The 27,868-nt window shown below is 31.3% G+C and overlaps 3 protein-coding genes across 4 annotated transcripts in view; 2 read left to right on the forward strand and 1 right to left on the reverse strand.

Moving 5' to 3' along the window:
- Positions 1-2,332: 2,332 nt before the first annotated feature.
- LOC108768746 (cathepsin O) lies at positions 2,333-6,779 on the forward strand. Its single transcript, XM_018519298.1, has 7 exons — positions 2,333-2,593; positions 3,181-3,319; positions 3,825-4,066; positions 5,233-5,378; positions 5,442-5,492; positions 5,888-6,156; positions 6,257-6,779. Exons 1-7 carry the CDS (start codon positions 2,408-2,410, stop codon positions 6,292-6,294), a joined length of 1,071 nt encoding a protein of 356 aa, XP_018374800.1. The 5' UTR covers positions 2,333-2,407; the 3' UTR covers positions 6,295-6,779.
- A 461-nt stretch (positions 6,780-7,240) lies between these two features.
- vermilion (Tryptophan 2,3-dioxygenase vermilion) lies at positions 7,241-14,247 on the reverse strand. 2 transcript variants are annotated; one of them, XM_018519289.1, is made up of 7 exons: positions 13,994-14,247; positions 13,370-13,533; positions 12,117-12,316; positions 9,635-9,988; positions 9,006-9,255; positions 7,973-8,066; positions 7,241-7,572 (listed from the first exon to the last, which is right to left on the reverse strand). In XM_018519289.1, the coding sequence occupies exons 1-7, from the start codon at positions 14,017-14,019 to the stop codon at positions 7,368-7,370; spliced, it is 1,293 nt and encodes a 430-aa protein (XP_018374791.1). In that variant the 5' UTR covers positions 14,020-14,247; the 3' UTR covers positions 7,241-7,367. The 2 variants fall into 2 exon arrangements, with proteins under 2 accessions (XP_018374791.1, XP_018374792.1); XM_018519290.1 differs by lacking the exon at positions 7,241-7,572 and having other exon boundaries at positions 8,000-8,066; positions 9,008-9,255.
- Positions 14,248-26,759: 12,512 nt separating this feature from the next.
- ldd (lipid droplet defective) overlaps positions 26,760-27,868 on the forward strand; it is a 50,614-nt gene continuing 49,505 nt past the window's right edge. The window contains exon 1 of the mRNA XM_018519522.1: positions 26,760-26,800. The gene's annotated coding sequence lies outside the window, so the exon portion shown is untranslated. The remainder of the gene's footprint in view (positions 26,801-27,868) is intronic.

Here is a 27,868-nt window from a genome sequence, read left to right on the forward strand (position 1 = left end):
AACCCGGAGAAGTCGATCGAAGCGCATGCGCTACGTATTGAATTAAACAATGGGGAAAAAAACTCTATTAGTGGCGCTATCTATTACAACGTAGTATTATTGATTATTCCGTGTTACTGTTGATAACAAACATGTTATCAATTATGAAATCGATCTACATATATACCAGAGAGAAACCTGAGAGTAGCCATCTTGACCTAAAAACATCTTATATTGTGCAAAATGTTTAATCATGCTTTATTAAAGACAATTACTACTAAGGTTTTATAAGCGTAAAAATTTATATAAAAAGAGATGGAAGTATTGATGGATTATATTATATATGTTTAATTTATGTAAACTAATAAAACTTATTAAAAGGAATTAATTTTTAAAGAATATTTAATTCAACTCTCTGTATATACATTTTTAATATTATTTATCTATAACGATGCTCAATTGATAACATATATGTTCTATGAACAGCAGACAGCAGCAAATAACATGTAATCGTCTCAATAGAAGGCGCCACTGACATGATTTGTCTCATACAATTGCTTGGGATGAATTGCAGTCATTTCTAATAATTTTTAACAAACGAATGCATAGATATTACAGGTCTAATAGATATGAACCAGATGACTGTACTTTTTTCTACTGACAATTCAAATGGCGATTTAAAATGGCATTTAATTAGAATTGCATGATGCATTTCTGTATACTGTTTCTTGATTTCTTTTATTATTTTCAAAACATTAAAAATATATGTACTTATTTAATTTTGCATAAAATGAGCTAAAATACAGGTTCATTAAACAATAAAAACAAGAATCCATTTTAATTTCTTCGACTGATTTTTTTAAAAACCTTTGACAAAAATATTAAAAAAGATAATAATTTATTGTCAATATTTTTTAAATCGTCATTTGCTTTTATAAACTCCATTGAGAAATTGTAATAAGATAAAAAGTTTTAAAATTGATTGAAAAAGAAAACATTTTATAATTTTGTTAAAGACGTGTATTTCATTGTTCATTATTTAAACGTTATAAATGTCTTTTAATTAAGTCAAAATAATTTTAAAACAAAAGAATTTTTTAATTAGATTCTTCTTGTCAACTAAACTATAATGTAGTTGTTTTTTTTTACAAAAATTGTGTATGTCCATTAATGTTGAAGAATAGGGCTGCTCGATTTCGATTAAAGAATCGATTCTGAATTGTTTCCTGAGTCGGACCGATCAAAATCGATCCATTTAGAAATCGGGGTTGAATGAATAGATTTGTTAAAAATCGATTCAATTATAAAGAATTATATTATTTTTAATATAGTATGATATAATTTTAAAAGCGATAAAACAATTAAAATACGATTTTGATTTGTCTCTAAGTTAATTTAAAATAATTTTAATTAAAAAAATCTAGGTTTAACAACTCCTATAGTTATTAATTACTAACGTAATGTCATATATAAACGCCGCGTTAAATTAGATTTTATAACTAGTATTATAAAATTTAAATGTACGCAACATTTTGCGCACTGTTGTGTCATTTAAAGATTAAAGGCCTTGGCACATAGAAAAACTTAAGACGTAAGACTTAAGCAGTAACGAAATCAACATGTTGAATTCGCTATTGCTTACGTATGGTCTTACGATCTCTATTGTGATTGGTCGATTCGTTTACTGCTTAAGTCTTACGCCTTAAGTTTTTTTATGAGCCATTGCCTTAAGAATATGACAACCGCCAACTACAGAGCACAGCTGCGTTCAGAAACTTCATCCGGGTGCATCCAAATATCATGTTTTATCTTTGTTTAACATTCGATGAACAACAGATAAAATGATATCTTGAATTCCTAAATATAACTCTGCGATAATAAAAATTTGATTAAATTACTGCATTCAGAAAACAATTAAGACACAAATGACACAACGTTATAAAAATGTACAGTATAACATACGTAACATAAATTATTCATTTTTAATTATTATTAGTTACTACAAATACATTTCGGTACGCGGTGAGAATGCACCTCAACTGGTATGTTTCTTGAAAGTAAATTAAGGCAACTTTCGATTAAAGAAATCGAAAATCGATTCTCATTAAATGAATCGATCTGTCTTAAACTCAAGATTTGCGAAATCGATTTGGAATATAGATCTTTTGGAGATAAAAAAATCGTTTTTTAAAGAATTTAGTCTAAATCGAACATCTCCGCTAAAGATTGTCCACGAGAGTATTTAATACTATCGCCATTTTCAAAGATAGCATACGGTATCCAGATGTTTAATCGACAAGTCTTTAAATACTAGCCATAACACTTGTTATTTGACCACTCTCTACTTATCGCGTCTGCGTCGTCTGTAGACAACACGTACGCACATCACGAACGTGCGTTCTGCCGCCTGCGTCGTCGTGCATGAAACATGGAATGGCGAACAGTAGTGGTGATAGTGCTGATCGTGAGCCTTTGCTTCTTTATCGTGCCAATCAAAGTAGATTTCGATAAAACAGAGAAGGACGCGGAACTGTTCGCGAACTACATAGCCCGATATAATAAATCCTACAGGAATGATCCTGCGAAATATGAAGAGCGATTTGAGCGTTTTCAGGTAAAGATTTGTCTGTAAACCGTGATTGTAGGAATAGCTTGGGCTTAAAAGATTGCGCAACAGCAACCTTGTCCGTTTTGAATTTAACTCACCGTTTATTCCACGTATACATTGTCATGTTATAATTTAAATCATATAAGTTTCACATTAAGAGATTTTTTAATTAAATGACAATCGGTTATTAACCGCATTCCAATATGTAAATACAACATGCACACACACGTGCGCGTCTATTATGTCACTCGTATTTTCGCTGTGATATGATGTGACACTTTAGCTCTACTGATAGAAGAAGAATAATGATTATTTTGGAAAAACTTTCTTTGATAAATATGTTAAAGAAGATAATTTATTACCAATATCTTTTCCAACGTTTAATCATCATTCGTCTTTAAATTTTGAAAAAAATTATAAATCTAAAACTGTTTGAAAAAAATTCTAAATCTGAATTTTGTTCAAGTACATTTCATTGTTATTTATTTAAATATTATAAATTATTGTAAATATTATAAATTTATTTAAATATTATAAATTATTGTATTAATTAATATATTAATTAAGATATGAAATCACACACACAATTACAGAAATCATTGCGAGAAATCGAAAAGCTGAATAGTTTACGATCGTCGCAAGAAAGCGCATACTATGGGCTGACAGAATTCTCCGATCTATCCGATGATGAATTCGTGCAACAAACACTAATTCCAGACTTATCTTTACGGGGTAAGTTTAATTTAAGAAAAATTTAAGGAAAATAACAATTAAATATTTAACCCTCAGTACACACAAAGGGTTAGCGTAACCCCCTCCCCCCCCCTCGATTTTCATAGTTCAGACGTTTTTATCCGATCCCTTTTCACTTATTGCAAAATATCTTTTGTGCTATGACATTTTAGACTTTCTAACTCAAAAATTCTTTTTTTTTTCAGAGTCAAACGATAGATTAAAAATAAATTAGTTAAAATCGATGCACTATAATCTGAGATATAAGCAAAAGAAAACGCTAGATTACAAATACCCGGATGTGAGTAATTAGGGACTTTTTTGAGATGTGAGTACTGAGGGTTAAATTGGAAGTATACAAGAACAACCTTCATTAAAGTTTATTAAATACTTAAGAATACTACATTATTTACAAATTACAAGAATATTTCTCTGAGAAAAGTACAATTGCAATGAGCATAATTTAACGTTGTAATTTATTTGTTGAGTACGGCAATTTTGTTAGGGCAAAAACATACAACAGCGTCATATTATCATCAGCACTCTGCGGGCTCGGTTAATCGTATGAAAAGAATGATACCAATAACGGGCATACCCTCTAAATTTGATTGGCGAGATAAAGGGGTCGTAGGACCAGTTATGAGCCAAGAGAATTGCGGCGCCTGCTGGGCGTTCAGCACTGTCGGGGTGGCCGAATCGATGTATGCCATCAAAAACGGAACTTTGCATTCCTTTAGTGTACAGGAAGTAAGTCCTTATATTCTCGACACGTTTTTCTATTTACTAAGCGAAGGAACTGTTCGAGGAAGTTCGCGTCAAATATAAATTTTATAAAAGCGCTTTCACGCGTGTCGAATTGTCATTAATAAATATGTTGTACACATTAATGGGCACTAAAAAGTGGCTATAGGCTCTTATTTTAGCAGCTTCCTCGATTTTTCAACGCAGTCCTTAAATGCTTAGGCTGATATTATATTTGTCGTATGATATATTTTTTAAGCGTGTTAATTGATTGTAGAAGAAGGATTAGGATTTTTCTATCCTATAACCAATCAACTGACTTAAAAAATTTATCGTACGACAACGGACAAATGTAAGATTGGTTTTATACGTAGGTAATTAGAAAAGTTTTGAGATTTAAAGCGGTCCCTAGACGATTAATAATATTATTGTTCAGTCATATATTTTATAACATTATTGATGCCTCCTTTAGACAATTCAATGTAAATTCAGTGCAATTTTCAATCAAATCATCCAATAATTTAGTTAATTCTTGTTATTAATTTAATGTTTAATTTTGACCTTACTTAATCATTAATGACATGCGTATTGACATTTGTGATTGCATTCGACAAAGTATTTGTAATAAGAATCAGTCAACATCTGATCATACCGAGCAAGTTAACAATTAGAATTACTGAAGACAAATTTCTAAACTGGACAGCATTTTCACGATGGAACAGCTATCGTTCTACGTATGATAACGAGCGAAAAAAAAGGGTATTTGATTAGTTTTTTTCAGAAAATAAATGTAATCAGAAGTGACAATTCAAAAGTTTTATTATTCAACGTCATTTTGATGTAAATTAATGTAACTTATTTATAACGCTAAAAATGAGCGTAAATTGGTACTTTATTGAGCAATAATAATCACAGATGGACCAATATACTTAAAAAACTTGATTGATACAATATATTGTATAAACTGTCAATATTGTTTCTAGATGATCAATAATACTGTGCAATATTAAATATTGTTAAATAATATTGATCATCTAGAGGAGCCGATGCTTAACTCTACGAGAAGAAAATGATTAAAAATGAACAACCTCTTGAAAATCTCAAAACTTTTTTAGACGTTTCTATTTATTAATTTGTCAGCTGATAGTTATTTATTCACCGACGTTATACAGATGATCGACTGCATGCCAGGCAATTTCGGATGCCAGGGCGGTGACATATGCAGTCTACTCTCGTGGCTGTTGGCCTCAAAAACAAGAATTATATCTGAGATCGATTATCCTCTCACATTGCAAACCGACACGTGTAGATTGCATAAGTAGGTTGCATGGATGTTTTTCTTAGTGAAACCGCAAAAGTATGATGACACTTGATCTTTCAGAATTTCCGAGAAGACGTCGGGAGTTAAAGTAACGGACTTCACATGCGACAGGTAGTTTCATTTTTACTTGTGCATTATTATTTATAATGCATTATTTTTTATTGTCTTATTATTTATAATATTTTATTTTTTAAACAATAAAAAATGTATATATATGTACAATTCCTCTTTTGCAATGCAAAATTAAAAAAAAAATCGGCTAAAATGGAGTGAAGGATGTAATATTGAAACAATTACACTAATTAAAATTAATTGTTTTATTATTTATTTTTTCTCACACGCGAAATGAATATCGCGAAATAAACATAATTCTTTGTTTTGCTGTGAGATTTACATCAATTTCCAAACTACAGCATTAACAAAGAGGGAGAGCCTGAAGGCTTTCGGCTGGACGCCACGCTGTCTAATACCTCGGCACTCGCGAATACTAATCGAGTTTGTTTCAGCTTTGTAGACGCGGAGACTGAACTTTTGACGTTGCTCGTTACTCATGGACCCGTGGCGGCTGCCGTGAACGCCATATCTTGGCAGAATTATTTAGGTGGCATAATACAGTATAACTGTGATGGTTCGTTCAACAGCCTAAATCATGCGGTGCAGATAGTGGGATATGACACGGAAGCTCGTATACCGCATTATATCATTAAAAATTCGTGGGGACCGTCCTTTGGCAATAAAGGTTACATTTATATTGCGGTTGGCAAGAATTTATGCGGTAAGACCAATAAACGAGCGGGCATGTGACATTTACGCTGATTGAATTGAGTGCCTATTTCTTCGAGCGGATAAACAAATACCTTGATGTATGTTCGCAGGTATAACCAATCAGGTCTCCTCACTCCAAGTTGTTTAATCAATCAATGAATGTTAAATTGCAACGTTTTCAATTTCTGACAAAATAAATTGAGTAATGCTGTGAAAAAATATGACTTAATAAAATACTTTATTAAGAACATTAGTGTTAATTATGTTCCTCACATTGTTTGTTACGTCAGAAGTCTATCAATATGACTGCTTTAATATAAAAGGCGATCCAAGACGAAAAGTTAATCTTTCGGAAAGTGAGGCAGTGATATATACAATTATTAGAAACTATACACAGCCATATCTTCCTAAAGAGTCCGCCGATTTCTCTTGATTTTCATTTATGTTCTCCAATCGTACAGTGCAATTAATAACTTCGTTTTCATTTGCTTTATCAACATGCGGAACTATGTGACTTACAATTAATATCAAGAAGATCGACAATTAAAATTCATAAAGATTTTGTATCTCTCACTTTTTCTTCTTATAATAACCGATTCTGAACGTTCGAGACATTGACTTTTCCTAGGATCATTTTGCCTAATCTAATTTATAATTTATGCCTAGTCTTAATTATAATTTTTTTATAAATTATCTAAAATTTGAAATTTTAGTTTTTAACCCGTAAAGGTAGAATACATGATGATTTTGAGACATTTTCCTAATTTTTAAATAGTGTAATGATCTAGAATAATTTTATATTTCACAATCTTATTTTTTGCTATCTTATTCTGTTCATATAGGTATGATCAAATGCAGTATGGTTATTGTACTACATAGTTATATTTATATTTGTTAAGTTCAATTGTTGCAATTTTTTATATAGTTAAACATTTTAAAATTTGTAAAACAAATAACAGAAAACTTTAATAGATCTCATGGAGCCATGTTCCTTTAGCGTCATAAAAAATATGTGTTTCGGATTAATTTTAACATTAAATTAATTTTGAGAATCATGTATACTAAATCTTTTTTAAAAAGAAATATAGAATTTAAATGCTAAAGAGAAAGTATAATTTGTTTTCAAGCAATTGTTTAACTGTATTACCTATTGGATCAACGTGGCGCATATAATATACACTGACTATACATTACGTTAGAGAAATAAAACTTATTAAAGTTTCATGAAGTTTGCTGTGTCACAGGTAGACTAATATATGAGCTTCTTAAAGAATCCGCCGATTCATCTTGATCTTCGTCCGTGATCCAATTGTATGATGCAATTGATAACTTCATTTTCATTTGCTTCGTCAACGGCGGGATCATGTGACGTGGTACCAAAAAAGTCGATAAGTTGAACAAATCCAAAAAGACTTTGTATCTGTCGCTATTCGTCAAGACGTATAAAACAAACAAAATTTATTATTTAAAACATTTGTATTTGCAAATCAGTAAATTGTATCAAGTTGACTAAAGTCTCACGAAATGCAATATATGCGTTTCTTAAGTGACGTAATCAGTAATAATTAATAAGTTATCTAAGAAAATCAGTTATCTGAGTGTAAATAAAAATTTATGTTAAATTATCGATAAACAAAGTTATACTGTTGTAATGACTTAATTACTTTTGACATTACAATAATAATATTTGTGCTGATGATAAAAATTCGTGATAATATTTTCATGTTGCCATTAATGTATCTTTTCAGTAAATAAATTAATTGATATCAATTTTCATTATTAATTATCTCAATCATATATTTATATTAATTGAAGCAGATAAGTACCTTAACGTGGACTTCAAATACTGATAGCCGGAAGAACCACCAGTGCCTAGATGTTGAGAACCGATCATTCTTTGTACCATGATAACATGATTATCTAAAAGTGTAAAATAAAATGTTATTCTAATAAATTTTAATGTATGATAATGATGAAATATAATATGTACGAGATAAGATTATGATAGAATATAAATATAACTTAATCAATATCTTTATTTTAGACCGTATATGTGAGAAACACAATCAATACTAGAAATTAAAAATGCCTATTACGGTCTCGAAGCTGTATCTTCGTTGCTTAAATAATTCAATCTTGAATTACTAATACATACTATATATGTACTTGCATATATACCATATTGTAGTCTTTTGGCCTCGGTGGTCTAATGGCTTAAGACGCTCGTATGGAATACAACAGATCTGGGTTCAAGAAGATCCAGCTTCGACCGTAATAGGCATTTTAAATTTCTAGTATAAATATAACTCGTATGATACAAGTGAATTTTCATCACGTGTAATAATAATATTGACAATTTACAATTTTTATATTAAAATTTCGTAATGGTAACTTTATATATGTATATGTATACACATATAATATGACCGATAATAATGATTATGTGCTTTTGTAAGTCTTTTGAATGCTGCAAGAAAATTCAAAAAAATACTGGTAGTTGTGAATGTTGTAAAAAAATTTAAAATATCGGTTATTTTTATGACTGTTGTTATTTATTAAAATAATTATATATAAATTATATATAAATTAATTAAATAAAATATCGATAAAATAGATTTTAATAAAATATGCATACTAAAAAATATGGATGTGGATTCAACATATCACGCGGTATATATAATTCATCGTGTTGATATTAACACCAACGTGATGTGATTTAAAAACCCGTGGTACATATAATAATACTACCATGATATGGATTAAAAACTTATAGTGTTAAATCTATGGCACTAAATCCACACCCATATTTTTTAGAAAGTCAATATAAATAACAAGATGCTAATAAGTGTTTTCTCTTACACCTCCATTTCGTAATTAGAGAGTCAATGTCCATTAGCGCCGTGAGGATCTGATGTGGCTGACTAAATCGTGGTTCATCTCGATATAGGGTGATCATTATTGCTCCCTGAAGAGCACTGTGCGAAAATCTGCGTTCCCCGCGCGACACAAGAGCGTTATGAAGTGATTCGTTGAAGATGCTATCGAAAACTGCTTGCCGCGAGCGCACATTAGCTAAATGATAGTCTTTAATGCATTCCTTTGACAGTTTCTGAAAAGTTAATAAATTATGAATAGCCAATTATTCTGAAATTCGAAAATAAAGAAATAAAATATTGTGTATATTTAGACAAGTCTTTTTATATCTGTTCTGTCTTGCAGTTTTCAATTTTGCAGCTTTATGATAATCTCTTCAATATTAATTAAGTTTTAAATTCTACAATAATTGAGCTTTAAATTAAATTTCTTAGCAAATATTTATTAATATATTATATATTAGAAAGTAAAGTTTTGATTCTTTTATTGTTTCGTTAATTATTTTAGATTTTTCTAAAGAGAGTTTGTTGCCGAAATTGTTAAAGAAGTACGAATATCAAATAATTTAGTGTAACGTTATGAGTTACAAAATTAGTGAGGTCGAGCGTAGTTACATGTATGGCTTGTTCTTGCTCGGTCAACATCTTCTCCACCGCTCGTTTGTATTTTCCCCAGAAATCGAAATCATGTGTCTCGAGCCCTGGCGTTCTGCTCAACCAACTCTGAACCAGAGTACTGAGACTGTGCTCCTCCTCAGATCGCTTGATCGCCTCGATAGCTTCGGGATCCCTCCCGAAAATCTTTATGTAATTATATTTGACCCTGAGGTCCTGTTTTACACCCAATTTATTCTCCAACAGACGGAATTGCAACGATTGGAAACCCGATGCCGGGCATAATAAGTCCCTAAATGCCATGAAATCCAACGGTGTCATAGTTTCCAAAATGGTCACTTGCTCTACCAATAACTGCAAATCAAGATTTGTTTGTGTTAATTCTTATCCCGTTTTTTATTAGCAGAGCTAGTGCGCACTCAGTGCACGTGAAACTGTTGTACATTATTCTAATATAAATGTAAAAGTGAGATATCTTATCTCAATTGATGAAAATGCCCAATGTATTTATCAAATATCACAATAAAATGTATTGAATATTTCGCGGTTTAATTCGTGTTTATATTTTTATTAAATGTACAATTTGGTCGATTTGTGCACAACGGCTTTAAAGTGCACTGAGTGCGCACTAGTTCTCGCCAATGAAAAACGCTATTAGTATCTTACCAGTTTGTTAAAAAAAAAGAAACGACACAGCTAAATTACATTGTTAAATGTACATAATACTAAGAATTTAAAAAATTCTATTTTTTATAATTTTATTTCGACTGTAATTATATTAATTAATTATTCTTTTTGTATTTTTTAATTTTTGTTAAATTTTTTAATACATTTATGGCTTTACTTTATATTTTATAATTTATTCATTTTGGCTGAAGAAAATTTGATAAGTGAAAACTATTACCATTACATTTTAAAATAAAATTTATGTTTATTTTTATTTGACATTTTTTTATTGCTCTTCTTACTCTATTTCTTTATTTTAATATTATATTAATCCTTATCTTTATTATATTACTTATGTGTTTTAATCTCTATTTTAATAAAAGCAAGATAAATTTCGCTATTAAAAGACATGATTAAATAAGATCGAGGTCTTTTGTAGCTGCGAAAGAACATCTTGAAACGTTCTCATCGATTTGTCAACGCGACTACATTCGCACTTCTATGGGTGCCAGTGCAAACGAAGGGTGCGTGAGCGACATAATACGTTAATACAATATTATAATGCATTGCTAGGTGTATCTGGAAATAAATGTAGTACAACTGTATTCTTTAAAGAACACGAGAATAGTTTTTTTTACACGCAGAAATTTTAACGTTATCTCACAATCCGTGAATTTTAATGCATTCACGTACATCGCATAGATCAGATATTACATTTGTAGTATATCTTCTGAACGGTATTGTGTATCGAAGACAAATTCGCGACAGTTAGTCGCTTCGATCGTAATTGTATTTTGAAGCACTCAATATTACGCGCTCGTGCGTATCGAGAATGCAGTATCGCGGAGAGACGTTTTATCGAATCAAAATAAAGTAAGGTACGACCGCACCTTCTGCGGTATTGAAATAGAGTAACGGGTACGTTACCTAACGTACCGTCTTCTCCGTTCTCCCTTTAATGCATGCACGAGCGCCTGGTGTCGTATATCGTCTAGAAATATTATCTTACAATGTGCCCCCCGCAGGGTGCCTTGTGCGGTTCCCACAGTCTTATTTATCTCATATCGTGCCTAAATCGGGTAAGAAAAATCACAACGCCGCGTCGCGTACTTGATATGTCAGCTATTACGAAATATTATCGATCTAGTTTATCGTGAAGAAGCGAGCGGCAAAGAAGCTGTCGAAATATATTATTCCTAACAAAGTATGTTATATGTATGTTATTAAACCTGTACTTTTTCTGTATCCTAGGACTGGGTATCGATTATGTATCTTTTTCCCTACGGCGAAAACGTGAAAAGTGAAAATTTTTTGTATGTATGTGTGTATATGTACATGCATCATACATAAAAGTTTTCACTTTTCACGTTTTCGCTCTAGAGAAAAAGTTACTTGATCGATACCCTGGACTTTTTGCACGGTTCAACTTTTGTCTTTTTCTCTCTAATGTGAAAAAAAAAAGAAAAGAGATAAACCATGGAAAGAGTTCAGTCTTAAAATGTGGAAAAAAACAGATCTATGAAATATCCGATGTTTTTGAAATATGTAAGAGGATGTAAAGTGTCACGGTAAACAGCTTTGTCTGACGAGACAGAAAAATTTGATTAAAGGGACATGCAGCCTGTGGCAAACTAATCGGCTTGTAATTAAGGGCCGTTCACCTTGCATTGCCATTATTATTATAAGCGGATTTCTGCGAAACACTTATTTAGCATGTCGCTATATATAATTACACATATTCTATTGTTAGACGAAGTTACACGAAACTACATTTCGTATAAGAACCCTTTTCGAGAGAATCGATTTTAGAACGTACCTTCAGGATAAGGACAATGCGATTCAATCGTTTTAGAATCTCCAGGGTTTTTGATTCGTTCAAGACTCCATTGCTCTGGTTGGCGGTTGAGTAATCGTTAGAAGACCCGTTGGACATTTTGCAATTGTTGGATTCGGAGCTGAAAAGTGCCCTAACGGAATCGAGCTCGAAAATAATTTGCTTGAACCAAAGCTCGTACGCTACAACGAATTGAAATGCAGCAATACAATATAAATATTGCAATAAATAATTCATATAAATTAATAAAACATTAAAATATAAATGTTATAAATATCACAACGATTGAGAAAATCGTATTATTATGAATTTTCTTTCAAAATGCGCGAAAAAAGACATTTATATAGCAAGACTACAGATATTTGTTATCAACACAGATAAATGATAAATGTCATATTGATAGTAAAAGGTCGTACGATGTAACGAATAGAAATGCAACAATAAATTGGAGTAATGTAAACGGTTGCAATAAAGAATCGATATAAATTAATAAAACAATTATTAAAATATAATTATAAATATATGCTGCGATTATAACATTAATATAACATTAATATATAATTGAATAATATAGATACACAATTGGAAAAAACAATTCATATAAATCAATAAAATAATTATTATATAAATATTATAAATCTATATAATAACCGAGAAATTGCTTAAATTTATAACAATAGTACCATTGTTATAAATTTTCATTAAAAAAGTCCATGAAGGACAATATACTAAGATTAAATGTATGTTGTCGTCATAGATAAATGATGAATGTTGATAGTGATAGGTCGCCAATATCAATATGTTAATATCAACATAACCTTCGTTACTTATTTTCTTTAAATAGTTAGCTAATTATTGTGTAATATATTTGTTAGTTTCGCGAGTAACTGCATATTATTAATTACGTTCGACATTATTCGTGAATAACAAATTAATTATTAAAAAATTGTAGAATTAAAAAATTATGTGTCATATATTTTATTACTATTTCATTATTTAAAATTTAATAATAAAGAAACACTTTATTATAAATAATCTAAGATATTGCGCTATTAAAACAAAATTCATATAGAACATAATGAAGGGATAAGTAAGGATATTTGTCGCTTAAATGAGGATATTTTGTCACTAAGGAATATTTTTTAGGAGCTTTTATTCTTGTATAGAAGGAAAAAGAAAACTTCATTATCAAATTATGTATGTAATCGAAGAAAACGTAATTGTTAGTAAAATACCTTGATGGATGACAATAAAGAGATGCTCGTCGTGAACTTCATTGCCGTATTCGGCGCTGAGAAGCCTTTGCGCGGACAAGATTTTATCTAAACGCAAATACTCGCTGTAGTGCAACGCCGGTCCTTGCGTTAATTCCCGCTGCGTCTGATCGTGATTATTTTCTCTTTAATAAATATTTCGTCATTAGTTTTTCGTATAATCTTATTTTAAAAAAAGAAAGATAAACGCGTGATCGATTGCAACATGAATGATGACGATATAATCGCTTATTCTCTATTTGATAAATATATAAAATACTTTCTGATTATAATAGTTTTATTATTTGTAAACACAAAAATCTTCGGAATTATGTAAAATCACTGCATTAGAATGCTAGAATATTCGTTGCTTGTTTTGAAATAGAGCTTATTTCAAACAGTATGCTTTAATAACGCGTTGAACTGTTTCTGTTTCCTTTATAATAGAATACAGAATAAAGTTAAAAAATTACAGAAAATCTCAGAGTAAACTTTTTTTTTAGATTAAAATATTCGGGATAGTTTGCGACTTTTATACGATAAATAATACTAGAGATATTTGTTTTAAGTATCTAAGAATATTGCAATCAAAAGTGTATTACTTACGGAATACTGCTCATTGGACAAGACATTCTTTAAGTATATTTCTTTACGTTGTAATTTGAGAAATAGATAAAGTGACACTTAGAGATTTAAATATTCGATATGCTTTATTTTTGTTTTAGCGAATAAAACAATTGCCCGAATTGTTTTAATAAACGTAACACGGACTGCAATTCACTTGGAATATCTGACAATACGACTTGTCAAATGTCGCCCTTGCATGTAGGAGATCCACGCGCGGTGCACGTTGTCAAGGAGGTGGGTGGCGCTCGACTAACGTTCCATTCGTCGTTCAGAATTTATCTTCTGTATAATGACAGTATTGCTATCGAAAAATTTTTAGAACGGAATGTTTTTACGATAACGACATATAATTATTTCATATGATAATTGCTAAGATAGATTGTTGAATAATATTCAGGTCTTTCTAAAACATTACTTTGTCGGAGCCTTTCCTTTATATATAAAAAATGTTTCTATTTTCTTAATGTACTCAATGTGTAAATAAAAATATATTTCATTACATCATTTAAGTACAGAAATATTACATGAACGAGATTTACTTCTCACTGGATGTTGCTTCGCCCTTTTCTCCGCGAATTCTCAATATAAATTGTTATTATTATTCTTTCATTCGATTGAATTCTATATTTGTAGAGAGTCTTACAGGGAGAGAATGGTAAATTTCATCATGTGAATGCCTACGTCCAATCAAGACGGGAGTCACGTGACCAATTTTTTCCAATCTCTTCCATGGCTATGGAGCTTTGATGCCCATGCCCAATCAGAGAAGACAGTGGTCACGTAAGCTCTCTAGTAGAAAGAAGACTAAAATTATTTTCTTCTCGGAAAGAAGCAAATATGACAGATCTTACGAACACATAAATTTTTCCAATGAATTTTTCCATTCTTGAGAAAAGAACCGAGAAAATCCGTGGAAAAATTGGAAAAATGAAAAAACAGTTTTAAAACTATATATTTTATAAATTTTTTTTAAGAAAAAATATATAACATGATAATTTAAATATCTTAAAAACATAATTATTCTGATTACTTTACGTATAATAATTTTATGTAATAATGCACAAAATATACATGTTATGTACATTCTATGTACATAAAATTGTAATATAAAAAAGTATCAAATGAGGAATGTTCTGGACATTGTTTATAGATATTCAGACAAAAACAAAATAAGACAATTTTTTAATATCTTTTTTAATTCCTATACAGTTCCAAAACATATCCAAAATTGCTATAATAAAATTTTAATTTTAATAACGTTAACATATGTTTCAATTTTCTATTAATTTTAGTTAATTTTCTATTATTTTTCAATTAATTTTTTATTTACAAAAATTTAACTAATAAATATTATAGGTTTGCAAGCTTGTTAAATAAAAGATAGACAGATTTTTTAAAGTGCATTATTAACACAATTAGTCGCATAAATTCATGCGCGATTCGATTCTTAATTTATCATAGATAATCTTTATCACCAGTAACATTAAACTTATCCACAGATTTATTGTAGAATTCTACAATACTATATATCTACTGTAAAACTTTTTTTTTAATTCTATCCTGATTCTTCTCTCGGATGGCAGATGTCGCGTCGTGTATTACTCCTTCAGTTAAAAACAGTAAGAGTGTTAAAAATAGAAAGTCCAGCAAGAAGAAATACATATATGAAAAAAATTTCTCAATTTCATTAAATAATTAAACTAAACGCAATAACTTTATATCATTTTTTATTTGTCATTATTATAATATAATTAGTAATAATAATTTATTTATTTAATTATTATATATATTTATATAGTAAATAATAAATATAAAATGCGATTAACAGTTGCGGAAATATATGTATATGCATGGCATGATCTTCCCTCCCCCCCCTTCACTCTCTTTCTTTCAGATAATTTTTCGATAACACAGATATACACAAAAAATTTGTTGATCCGGAGATTAGATCTCCATGGTATTCTTATGTATTTTGACGCTTTAAAACTGAATCGATGTCCAAATTGCTTCATCACAATTTTTTTTATTAACGAAAAATAATTCTATTTTCTAATATATTTTTAACCTACCAGCTTGCATATTAAATATATATGCTTACATATTATCATTAAATTTTAGTTTCTCTCTTTTGCTTCAGCTTGTATATAAAAAACCAGGCCATAAGTAGCTCTAAAAATATTAGAAAACGGAGTTATTTTCCATCGATAAAAAATTGTAATGAATAATTCAATTTGGAGTTTCAGAGCATCAAAATACATAAGAATACATGATATAATCTCCAAAATGTTACATTTTATTATATGTGCCTGTGTAATTATCAGAAAAAGATTACTTCAAGAATGATGCAACGATGTAATAAAATTACATTATAAATAGAATTGATTATAAGTCGATAGCAAGTATAAATGCTGGGATAAATGAAGCTTATTAATAATAATTATAACGACCGTGACACGATCCTGGATAGCAATAAAATTTGTTCATGACACTTAATCGTCCACCGGACACGCAGTTTCCCGGAAGTATTGATAACTCCGCGTCACTGATTATAATTTTCCTCGCTTCTCTCAGAACATTGCTCCTTTTCATCCTTTTCGACTACTATCGGGTTATCTAGCATATATACGTGTACATATACGCGAATGAAGATAATTTACATTACGCGATAAATTCGCGAATAAAGGAAAGATACAATTTAATTTTACATTTCAAATATGTGATAGATTAATCGAATAAAGCAAAAGATTTTTAAACCCTAATATTTGACAGTTGCACAAGATTCCTAGAGTTCAAGGGTACTTGATTCGCAAAATGAGATTTGACTGAAAGAAGAAATGCAATATGCACAGATATGCATATACTGAAGAAAACATTCTTAACGGTAAATAGCATTTTCTGGAAAAATATATATTTTGCGAACAAGTTTTATATCAGAAAGATGTTATCGTACATCTATTTCAAATAAGATTTCGACAGTCCGATCAATACTTACATCGCGCTACATTTGCTGATAATTGCATTTAATTTTACTGATTTGTCATTTCAATGTTTTGTGCATGATGATTTTAAGAATGAGAAAAACAATCGATTGTGATTGGTCAATTTCTTACGGTTTAAGGCTTAAGCTTTATGCCTTAAATTTCATTGTAAACGCCGCTTTACGTACGGCAGTTACAATTTACTTCGAGATTTTCAATGATTCTACATGTCACTGCATATCACTTATCCAGAGCCGGAAGTTCTATTCGATAATATCTTCAATGACGTACCATACTCGTTTACGTAATTGTGTACCATCGAGAAGTGTTTTGATATAATTACCAGGAGTATACATGAAGGATATGTCCATCGAACGCGTTTATCGCTAATTTCTGATATTCCGTTTAATGATTGTGAGATTATCTTTCGTATCGCGCAAGGATTGTAAGCAATCCAACACGCGCAGATATCATCCGAGGGGAGAGACATGTACAATTTAATTATCATAATAAATTTAGTGATTAGTTTCATACATACTATTCATGAGGTATAATTACATAAGGTTTAACGAGTATAATTTTCTATTGATCGGGTTTCGTTACGTCACTCCTAAGATATTTTTCATTCCAATTTTTCCATATGTTAACATTTTTCTATTTCCGTATTGTACAGTAGTAAGCCTTGACCGTAATTTGCATAAATTAATACCTCGTGTATCCTGGTTTTTCTGCTTAGCGCTCGTTATTACATTTTCTCTCAAGCAGAGAACGAAGAGATCCGCTCGTGTAACAACTTCCTAACAGGCACGAAAAAAACATGACACACTTTAAATAATGCCCGCGCAGAAACAACACGTCACAAATATTTATGCGATAATTAAATGCACGAGGTATTTAAGAAATAATATATCTTCTCGATTATATAATTATAAGCGTGCAGATAATCGCAAAGTAGTGTAAGATCCGACTTTGATAGCAGATGTTAAAAACTAATTTCAGTAATTTTAGTGCCTACGAAGAAAATATATCGAAACGGAAGCACGTGATAGAAGTTTAATTATGATTTCAGATGCAAGATAGTGATTTATTCTGCAGCGTTAGTTCGTCCGTTGAACATATTTAGTCAATCCTTTTTCCAAGCGGCTACTCGCGCAATTCTCTTAGAGAGAGAGCACGTTCTGTCGCAATCGAGAGTGCAACGACATAAAATGAAGATAATGCGCCGCCTGATTATTTGCTCTCAGTTTCGCTAATGTTTGTAAAGTCGAGTAGCGAGATTGAATCACTCGTATCCGGCAAGGCCGGTATTCTCTCATAGTCGGTTCTTATTTTAAGATTGTCTCAAATAATGCCTTAAGATACTAATATTGCTCTGTGATTGGTTTATAATTTAATATTGTGCATTGTCGATTCTTAAATATAAGAATCGACTATGAATGTCGACTTACGAGTCGAGGAAGAAATTGCTCGATTTCGTGTACGTACACCGAAAAAAAGGATTGGCTGCTGCAGCAAATTAGATGGCAAAATATGGCATAGCATTTTTAATAAGTTGCAGCAACCAATTTTTGGTTGTGTAAGCCTATCAAAATCCAATACTGATATTGCGAATAGACTAACGCAACCAAAAATTGGTTGCTAGGCAATTAAAAATACTATGCCATATTTCACCTATATTTTATCTAATTTGCTGCAGCAGCCAATCTTTTTTTTCAGTGTACAGAAAGAATGATTTTGCTGAAGTATCTAAAAATTTAGCTAGATACAGATCTGAAAATGATTCTGTTGAACTATCGAAATGATTATGTACGACGCTGAAGCTAATTATTATAATAATTTATTCTACAATAAGACTGTGTTTAATTGTATTTATGTTACACATCATTTTCAAGCATATATTTCGTTCTATTTAATTGTGTTTGCCTGTTTTCAATATTAATTTGTGATTAATTATTATAATAATTAATATAAATGAAGCAATTCCAAGCAAATTTTTGTAGTAAGTTCAAACTATGCTATAAATCAACGAGTTGAAAAATTAATGAAGCATTTAACCAGGGAATGTTTCAAATAAATGTACAGAGTATGATGGTTTCAAAAATTTCGTAATAAAGACAAAAGCTTGTAGATAAAAAAGGTCGAGGACAACTTATAGCTATTTGCTAATGGAATAAATGAATTTATATCTCATTGGCAAAAATGTATAGGTTTTTATTTCGATTAGTAAAGTTTACCATGAGCTGAGATATGTGTATTTAAAGATAAAGGTTAAGAACCAATATTATTTTTGCATGGATCTGATAGAATATCCAATTTTGCAGCATTGCTTGAGTTTCCTACATACAATTATTTTGGTTTCTCAAACAAAATCCTTTTCTTTTCAAAATTCTTTTATCTAGTTTTTACAATGTTTCAGCAAAATTCTTCCCACATGTCTGTTTTATTTTGTTTCTTTTTTTTCTCACGATTACGAAAACTTTTCACGATCGCTCATGTTATGGATTACTCACAGCTCCGCTCTTTCTAGTATTCCATCATCCACAAGTAAATAGAAGTCTATCCTGAGAGAGAAAAAGAGTGGGTAAATTGTGTGTGAAGTATTGAGGGATGCCGTTCTCCAGAACGGAAGGACGAAATGCCGTGACGGAGTCGCGCTCGCGGTTTACGGATTTACGCAACGCCTCCAACATTGTTCATCTTGGAGGTATCTAATTGCCCGGCCGTGGAGTGTCCACTAAATTGCGGTCGGAAAAAACATTTCACAACGGATCGGGTATCGTTCAAGCCGCGCTTAATACGATCACGGCCGCGATCGCATTTTCCGCGTACCGCGTATTTATTTCAGCTCGACGAGCGAATTTTGTCGCGATCGTATTTCCGTTCCCAATTGCACTCGTAATCGGCCAAGCGCGAACGATCGATGCTCGCTATCGTCCCGGTCTATTGATCTATTTCACGATAAAACTCCCGATATCCCCACAGTTAGTTTCGCAGGAAACTCTCCGTTACGGGACTTCGAGAACTTGAAGTACGATAGCAATAACAAATATCCATAAATCTGAATATCGCAAGACATTCGGATATCTAATGCGCATCCTAGAATATTTATTGGACATCTGCATGTCTCCCTTGTCTCTTCTTCACCCTCGTAACTCTTCGGGCTCCCGTCCGAACGAGTGGTTGCAGTTTCTCTCGAAGACGAGAGATATCGCAGGCTGTCGAGAGGGCGAATCGGTTTGACAGATTGCTGGAAAATTTAATAAAATCACTACTCGTAAAGAAATAATACTCGCGTTGTAATATATCAACACTTGATATTATCAAGTGGCACGTTGCAATAACGTGCTATGGGCTGCGACCGATCGGTGCAACACGCGGAACATCTGACGCCATTGCGGAAGCACGTGAGAAGTCGGTTAATGAGGTACCATTCACCGCGACTATTCGTCTTATCCCTTAACTCTTGGTGATCGCGTGTGTGCGAACACTTATGGGAAAATCTGGGTGGTGCCTCGTAATATCTCGAGCAAATAAATGACTTATTGTCTACATGTAACAATCGTCGGCGAGATGCATCTTTGTGAAATACCTCGTGCAGGTTTTCCGTTTTAATTTCTTGCACAAGAATGCAACGTAAATATAAAATTTCTGCGCTAGTTTTATAGACGCAACATCATTACCAAATACCGGTATTCGGTAATAACATTATACATGTAAAAATATGTGATAGGTTTGTTCTTTTTAATTGAACTTTTTGCACCGTTCATTCCTCTTTTTTCCAACGTGAAGAAAAAAAAGAGGAAAGTTGAACTGTGCAAAAAGCTGAAAAGAACAAACTTAATATTATTATCAAGATACATCTCAAGTTTATTTTTATATTGAGAAAATTTTCTGGTTGAAAATGAATGAAGAAGATTCTGATCATATCAATCAGAATTCTGGTTATCTCAACTAGAATCGTAATATATTCAATCAGAAAAGTCTAATCTGTCTATTTTTAATCAGAATTCCAATTAATGCAATCAAGTTCCTTTTTAGAGATGTTTCGATCTCCAAAAAATCGATTTTCTCGATAATAGCGAAACGATAATAACGATTTTAAATCGATCTTTTTGCGAAAATTGATTTTTCTAATTAAAATAGGAATTTTAAACCGATTTCTTTTTGTAAAGAATTGTTTTTTTTTTAACAAATATGGCTATTTTGAAACAATCTTTTTGCAGGAAATCGATTTTTAACAACCATATTCCAGAGATCTCTACTCTTTTTTATTAATGTATTGTTTTTTTTACTTTGTAAATCACGCAAATAAATTCACTATAAAGCTAATTAATTTAAACAAAGTGTAAGATCACAATGTGAGTACACAATAAGTAACGAAAAGACTTTATCGGAGTTTCAACTGAATCTTATTGCTTAAATAACATTTCGATGTGAATTTATATATACCTATTCAGTTCTACAACCGCGCGCTGAAATCATTTTCAGTCTTTAAATGTTATCTTAAACCAAACTGGGATAATAATAGCACAAATTAAATTATCAAGCAATTTAATAATATTGATGCTAATAAGCATTCTAATTAATTTAATAATATGCAGACATTCAATAATAGTAATATAATATAATACATTTATAATATATTATTATTTATAACAATCGTTTGGTTACTTTAATCCATAAAAGCGGAATCTATTTTTTATTACTGATACATAAATGATGTCTTTTTCATGACATTTTAATTCCTGTTTGCTATATAATTATTTTCAGTAATAAATTAATATTATAATATAAATAAGAATTAAATTGAGTATTATGATATAAATAAATTAATTTAGTATCAGATAATTATTATAAAGCGGTTTTACATAATAAAAAATTTACGAAATTATATAGATATTTTGACAATACAAATGAAATATTCACTGATAGAAATGTATGTTCTTCGTAAAATTTATATTTTTTGGTATGTTCCATTTTCTTCTAATAGCTGGATTATCGTTGTCTTATCAATTATTTATAAAATTATTATTCACCTGCAGTGTGTTTTCGCGTACATTGTAAATATTATATCTCCTCGCGGCTGCTATTACGAAGCGACAAATGATGCCTTAATCACCCACTAAATTATGTTTGCGATGCTCCCTAACGGTATCATAATTAATGTTATGCCAATTTACACGTAAACAATTATTGGTTATCATGTAATATGTACATATAGACGTATATGTAATATGTAAACAGCTGTGCATATTTTCGTAAACGTGCGTCGAAAATTCTTTTTGTTTTCAATTTCTCAATTTCCATCAGACGAAATGTGAGAGATATACAGTCCGAGGCTGCTCTTGCCAAACGAGTTTCCATCTTTTTTGTCCCTTTTTTAAATATGCCCAAAGCCCTATTTTTAGATGTCTCTAAAAAGCGAGATTGCATTCGCTTTATTCTTTTTATGATTTAGCCACAGGTAGTCTGAGTTCTATCTACTCACGCATTATGCGTTGCAGACCAACCCAATATTCTCTCAATTCTAAAAGTAATATAAAAACTTCATCTCTTGGAATCTGTTATAACAATTTGACAATTTTCGTGGAAAGGAAAAAACCTTGCGAATATTCTTCAAAGATGATGTTCTGTTCACTGGAATCTTCTTGTGTATTAAAAAGATAGAAGATCTCTCTTATTTCAAAAGTGATAATAAAATAATTCAGTTTCCTAGAAAAGTAGACAAATCATTTTTTTAATTTAACAGAAAATTAGTGATTAGTCAAACAAGATCAGCAAAAAATAATACATTCGTAACGTGATTAATTGTTATTTTTCTTTCATAGTCCTTAAGAAAACCATCCTTTTTTAATTGTGACGATTTTGACAATTTTTTATTCATTAATTTGTATTTGATAATCAATAGGATAATGTTTACTTAAATTATTCAAGATAATAATTTGAAAAACCACGTTTTTTTAGTTGTGTCACTTTTAAAATAAGGGAGCAATATGTCATATTTATTGCGAACATTTTTAATAGTAAATTCAGTTGAATGTATTAGTGTGCACTGATGTACACTTCAAATATAAATCGACGTAAAAACGTATTTAATATAAATATATATTAAATTTTAAATAGAAAAAATTGATATTTTGCATTAAATGCAAAGTTCTCAATACATTTTATTGCGCTGTTTCGTAAGATATGTATTAAGCATTTTACTATTCGAGATATTTGTATTTTACTTAAATTAGAGTAGGTATACAGCTTTAATATGCACCAGTGCACATTAGTGCGCCCAACTGAATTCGCTACAAGTTTCGTAGATTTATTTACTACGTGACGTACAAACGAAAATTTAATCATTAAAATGTATACGCTCCAAGGTCTAAAGTTCGAAAACACTTTAAAAATTGACATTTTTGGAATTATTTATTGAAATATCTATAACAATGTATTTTTCAAATAATAATTTTTTAGATCCAATAATTGTTATTAAATCTGAAGAATTGTTGCTAAAAAGTACATTGTTATGTATATTGGAATAAGTAATTTCAAAAATGTTAATTTTCAAAAAGTGTTTAAAATTTTTGGTCTGGAGTATATGTGAAACGGTTTTGAGATGTATAGTTTAATTTTTAAAATAAAAATCTAAAAGTGAAGTACATATGTGGATTTTAAAGAAATCTTTTATTAAATTTTTATTTCCCTATCTTCTATCTTAAGGCTATCGTATATCAAAAAATTTTAGTCGTAACTATAAAGAAGTTGTAAACAAATCGATCAATCATATAAGTCAAAAGTACGGTTTTATGTGTTAGAATTCTCAACCATGATTGGTTAATATTACTTACAATCTTATGATTACGATTAAAACTTTTTTACGTGTTTTTATTAATAGTCTTTATTAATTAATTATACCGGAAGTTACTTTAATTTTAAGTCTTTCTTTTTACACGCTTTTCTTTTATGTTCGAGGTAACAAGGCAATGATGCAGCGGAATTGCACGATGATAAACATCCTATGATAATAATGTGTACTATTTCTGAGGAAGCGATATAAAATAATTATTCTTGAAATTGTAAGAACTGGGAAAAAAGCGAGAAAGAGGGAAAGAGAAAGTGAAAGAGAAGTGTATTATGTTATTGCCAAAGAAATCTAAATGATTGTATTTATCTTGCTTGCTACCCGGTAAAAAGTACTGTTTGAAATGGTAATTTAATTAATGGTGCGTATACGTTCGTGTAATACAAGTTATAAAATGACGTGGTTTGTGAATCTTCAACCGATCATATTATACCACAATGAGATTTCTGTATTATGCATATCACGCATTATGCATATAATTACTGTCGTAATTAATTCAACTTTATTCTGACGATGTAATTAATTATTCATGAAAGTGCTAGGCCTTGATATCGAAAATTTCTATGAGACACAGTGTAATGTCATTTTTTTGTAAAAAGGCCTCGGCCTCTTTTTTGCAGTTACATTAAAATATAAAATCAATAAGTTGCGGATTTAAAATTCTAAATTATTATTAAGTAGTCGGACAATCAACTATGGAAATTCCTATTACCATAGTCTTCAGTCAATCGAAAGGTCAGTCGATTGATCCCGCCGCTGACCTTCACGATTGTTTGATAAATAGATCGTGCTATCGTTCTTGGTGACCGAATATTTTTCTTCGAAGCTTCTTCGTCGCATCAATCAGACAAGTTAATAAACCGAATACATGGCAATATACTTTTAGGATCAGGGTGCTAATTTATTCAAATTATTGTGTTAAACTACTCCAATGTCCTCATGGAAAGAACAATTTTACTAAAATATAAGTTTAAAAATTTTTAATTTGCAATCAATTTGAGCGTTCTACATAATTATTTTCATGGTCGAATAAAATTATTTTCAGATCTGTATTTAACTACATTTTTAGATACTTCAATAAAACTGTTCTTTCTGTGTTTATACATATAAATGTGGATATTAAGTACTTAAAAAAATTTTAAGGTTTCTCACACAAATTCAAGACGAAAACTTCATATAGCCATATCCAAAACAATTTAGTTTCAAAGATATATTTTAAAATATATTTTAAAGTTGGTATTAGTCATGTTTCGTTCGAGCTGCGAGCAACGTGCGTTTTTAATTTGATACTTTTTAGTGAATATTAATTGTATTTATTTGATCCAATGTTGAGACGAATTCCTTCTATGTCTTGGGATTATAACATCAAATTTGCTAATCTGATGGTGATTTTTCTTTGACATGAAGGGATTGATATTTTAAATTTGTTTGCTGAAGATGGTTCCAAAGTGAACTGAAACGTACTATTGTTGGAATAAAGATTCTAATTTGAACTGAAGAATTACGATTGCGTATTAATTACCACGCTGACTCTCATTCGCCCTGGTTTTGGAGTTTTTTTGTTGTTATATTTTAAAGTATCGTTAAAATAACTCGAGTAGTTTTTGAAATTTTTGATAAAAATAAAATTTTGCTCTATCTTTGGAAACTAAGCCATTTCGGACATATGGTCAGTAAAGTTTTCGTAAAGTGAGAAATCACCCTTTAAAATTTTCCGGAGTACTTAGTATCCACCCTGTGTATAGATTAAACGAGATAAATTGATATTGAGAATAGTGCCGCTGTGGGTACTCCATACGAGATTGGAATGTAGAATTCGCCATTTTTCTCACGAGAATTCGTGATTTCTCGTACGATTCCGTGCACGTATCGAAGTACGTGTGTTCGAAAAATCACGACGTTATCTGTTCGTTTTACTCTTCCACGAAGTAACTATGTTATTATCGAGTAAATTTCCGTATATATATCAACAAGCATAGATAAACTTTTCTGTATTTGGCAGCCTGAAAAACGTTTCTTGATATTCATCAAGAAACAATTAATTATTATATATACTATATATACTATACTTTGATCAGATTTCTACAAGTTGTTAAAAATAAAATATTCTCTCGGGATGAGAAACATCATTAATTATATTATTGAATATTGCAGGTTATTACAATCATGGGAAAAAAATAGAGATAACATTAATTGTACGAAGTTTATTGTCAACAAGAAAACTCATTTTTCTTCTTCAATTTTGTATCTTTACATTCACCTTTACATTTTCTCTGATTGCTTCGCGTGATCTTGATCGATGAATCGATCAAACGATTCACGATCCGTTCACACGCTCGCTCGTGAGTTCGCCTGCACTCATCTTGTGTACAAGTTACGCACACGCCGACAAATGAGATGGTGTGTGGCACCTCGAAAGTCCACGTGGTTGTGGATCACGGTAGTGGTAACAGTCGTCCCCCGACCGTCGTTCAAGTCTGCATGAACGTTGGTCATCATCTCTACCGGCCGCAGCCGTTACCGCGCCGCCGAGAGAAGAGTTAGATGGGAAAAACGCGAAACAAGAAAACAAGCCGCGGGACAAGTTCGCTTTCGTTCGCCGATCTGTGTGAGTTTTGCGCCGCCGACCGCAACGGCCAATTTACCGGTACCATCCTCTCGGTGCATTCCGTCGAAGCGAGTTGTTCTCCAGTTCTCCATTATTCGGAGGATTCGTGCGCGCGCGCGCGCGCGATGTGCTCCGAAAGAGTTCACGAACTCCGTAGAGATCGTTGATCGTGATGTGTGCTGCGCGATCACGCGATTGTTCATAATTTATACAATCTGCTCGATCGCTCTATTCTATAAATAAAAACAAATCGTACATATCGGTGTTTATTTAGACTTCTTATAGACTTTATTTGTGTGAGTTTTGCGTCGCTGATCGAAACGAAGAGGCAAGGTCCTTCCAAGGCTGTAAGTAATGTAATTTATTCTTGAGTATTTATCGAAAAACAAAGAGAAAAACAGAAGTACGGAAATTTATAGCTTTGTGATTTATTATAGTTGTTGGAAATTGCCGTTCTTGAAAGTGCTTTCATAATATGCAGTTACGCATTAGGTTAATTTAGTTTTTATTTGACTATTAATATACATAGTATGTTTTATTTTTTTAACATACATTAATCGCGGATTATATAAGTATAATAAATGATTTGAATTGCTAATCGGTAATGACGATGATTACGAAGCTATGAGAGTTGACAACGGTCATGGACAGTACAGTAGAATTAACATTCTGCTATCACAAACTATTGTTTTATATCGTTATTTGTAGGAAAATTAATATAAGATAAAGATAATTGCTATGAAGAATATCTCACATTTTCCGTTAATAAACAAAAGTACTTAAATAATGTTATGACCTTAAGATTTCCAAGGTATACATATAGATAAAAATTATGTATACATAATATCAGATATTCATCGAGCAATGATTCATGCGAGCAATTAGTGTCCTTGCAAAAATAGAATCGTATCGTTTCCAATCTCGTCAACAAGCAATCTGTCACTAACAATCTGTACTTCATCATTTCCAAATGTTGATTTGGAACATGCGTGTTATGCGTTCTCGTTTTTAATGAATCCACGAAACTGGTCTCGCTTGTAGCCGTTGTGCTCTCTCGCACTCATTCTTGTCGCAGAAAAACGCAGGTAAACTTCACGAAGAATCATTGTAACGGAAGGATTCCTCTCTCGCATTGTGCTCCTTCTCTGAAGATTCTTGTCGAGGGATCGGGAAACTTGCTCGACTGGCTGCCGGCGAAGCGATCGCTCGACGTTTCCGAGAAAAGCGAGGATGCACTTCTTCCTCGAGTCTTCGTGGTTACTTTGTGCGGTTGCACGCGACCCTGAACTTCCGCACTGTAAAGGTGTTCGCCATTCACACGTGATACATGTGTACGCCGTGGGAGCCGAGTTTACATCTGTCAAACGCATACTGAGAAAAGTTTCTGGTTGAAAATGAACAAACCCAAAGATTCT

This window comes from Trachymyrmex cornetzi, unplaced genomic scaffold (assembly GCF_001594075.2).
Source record: "Trachymyrmex cornetzi isolate Tcor2-1 unplaced genomic scaffold, Tcor1.1 scaffold83, whole genome shotgun sequence".
Classification (NCBI taxonomy): Eukaryota; Metazoa; Arthropoda; class Insecta; order Hymenoptera; family Formicidae; genus Trachymyrmex; species Trachymyrmex cornetzi.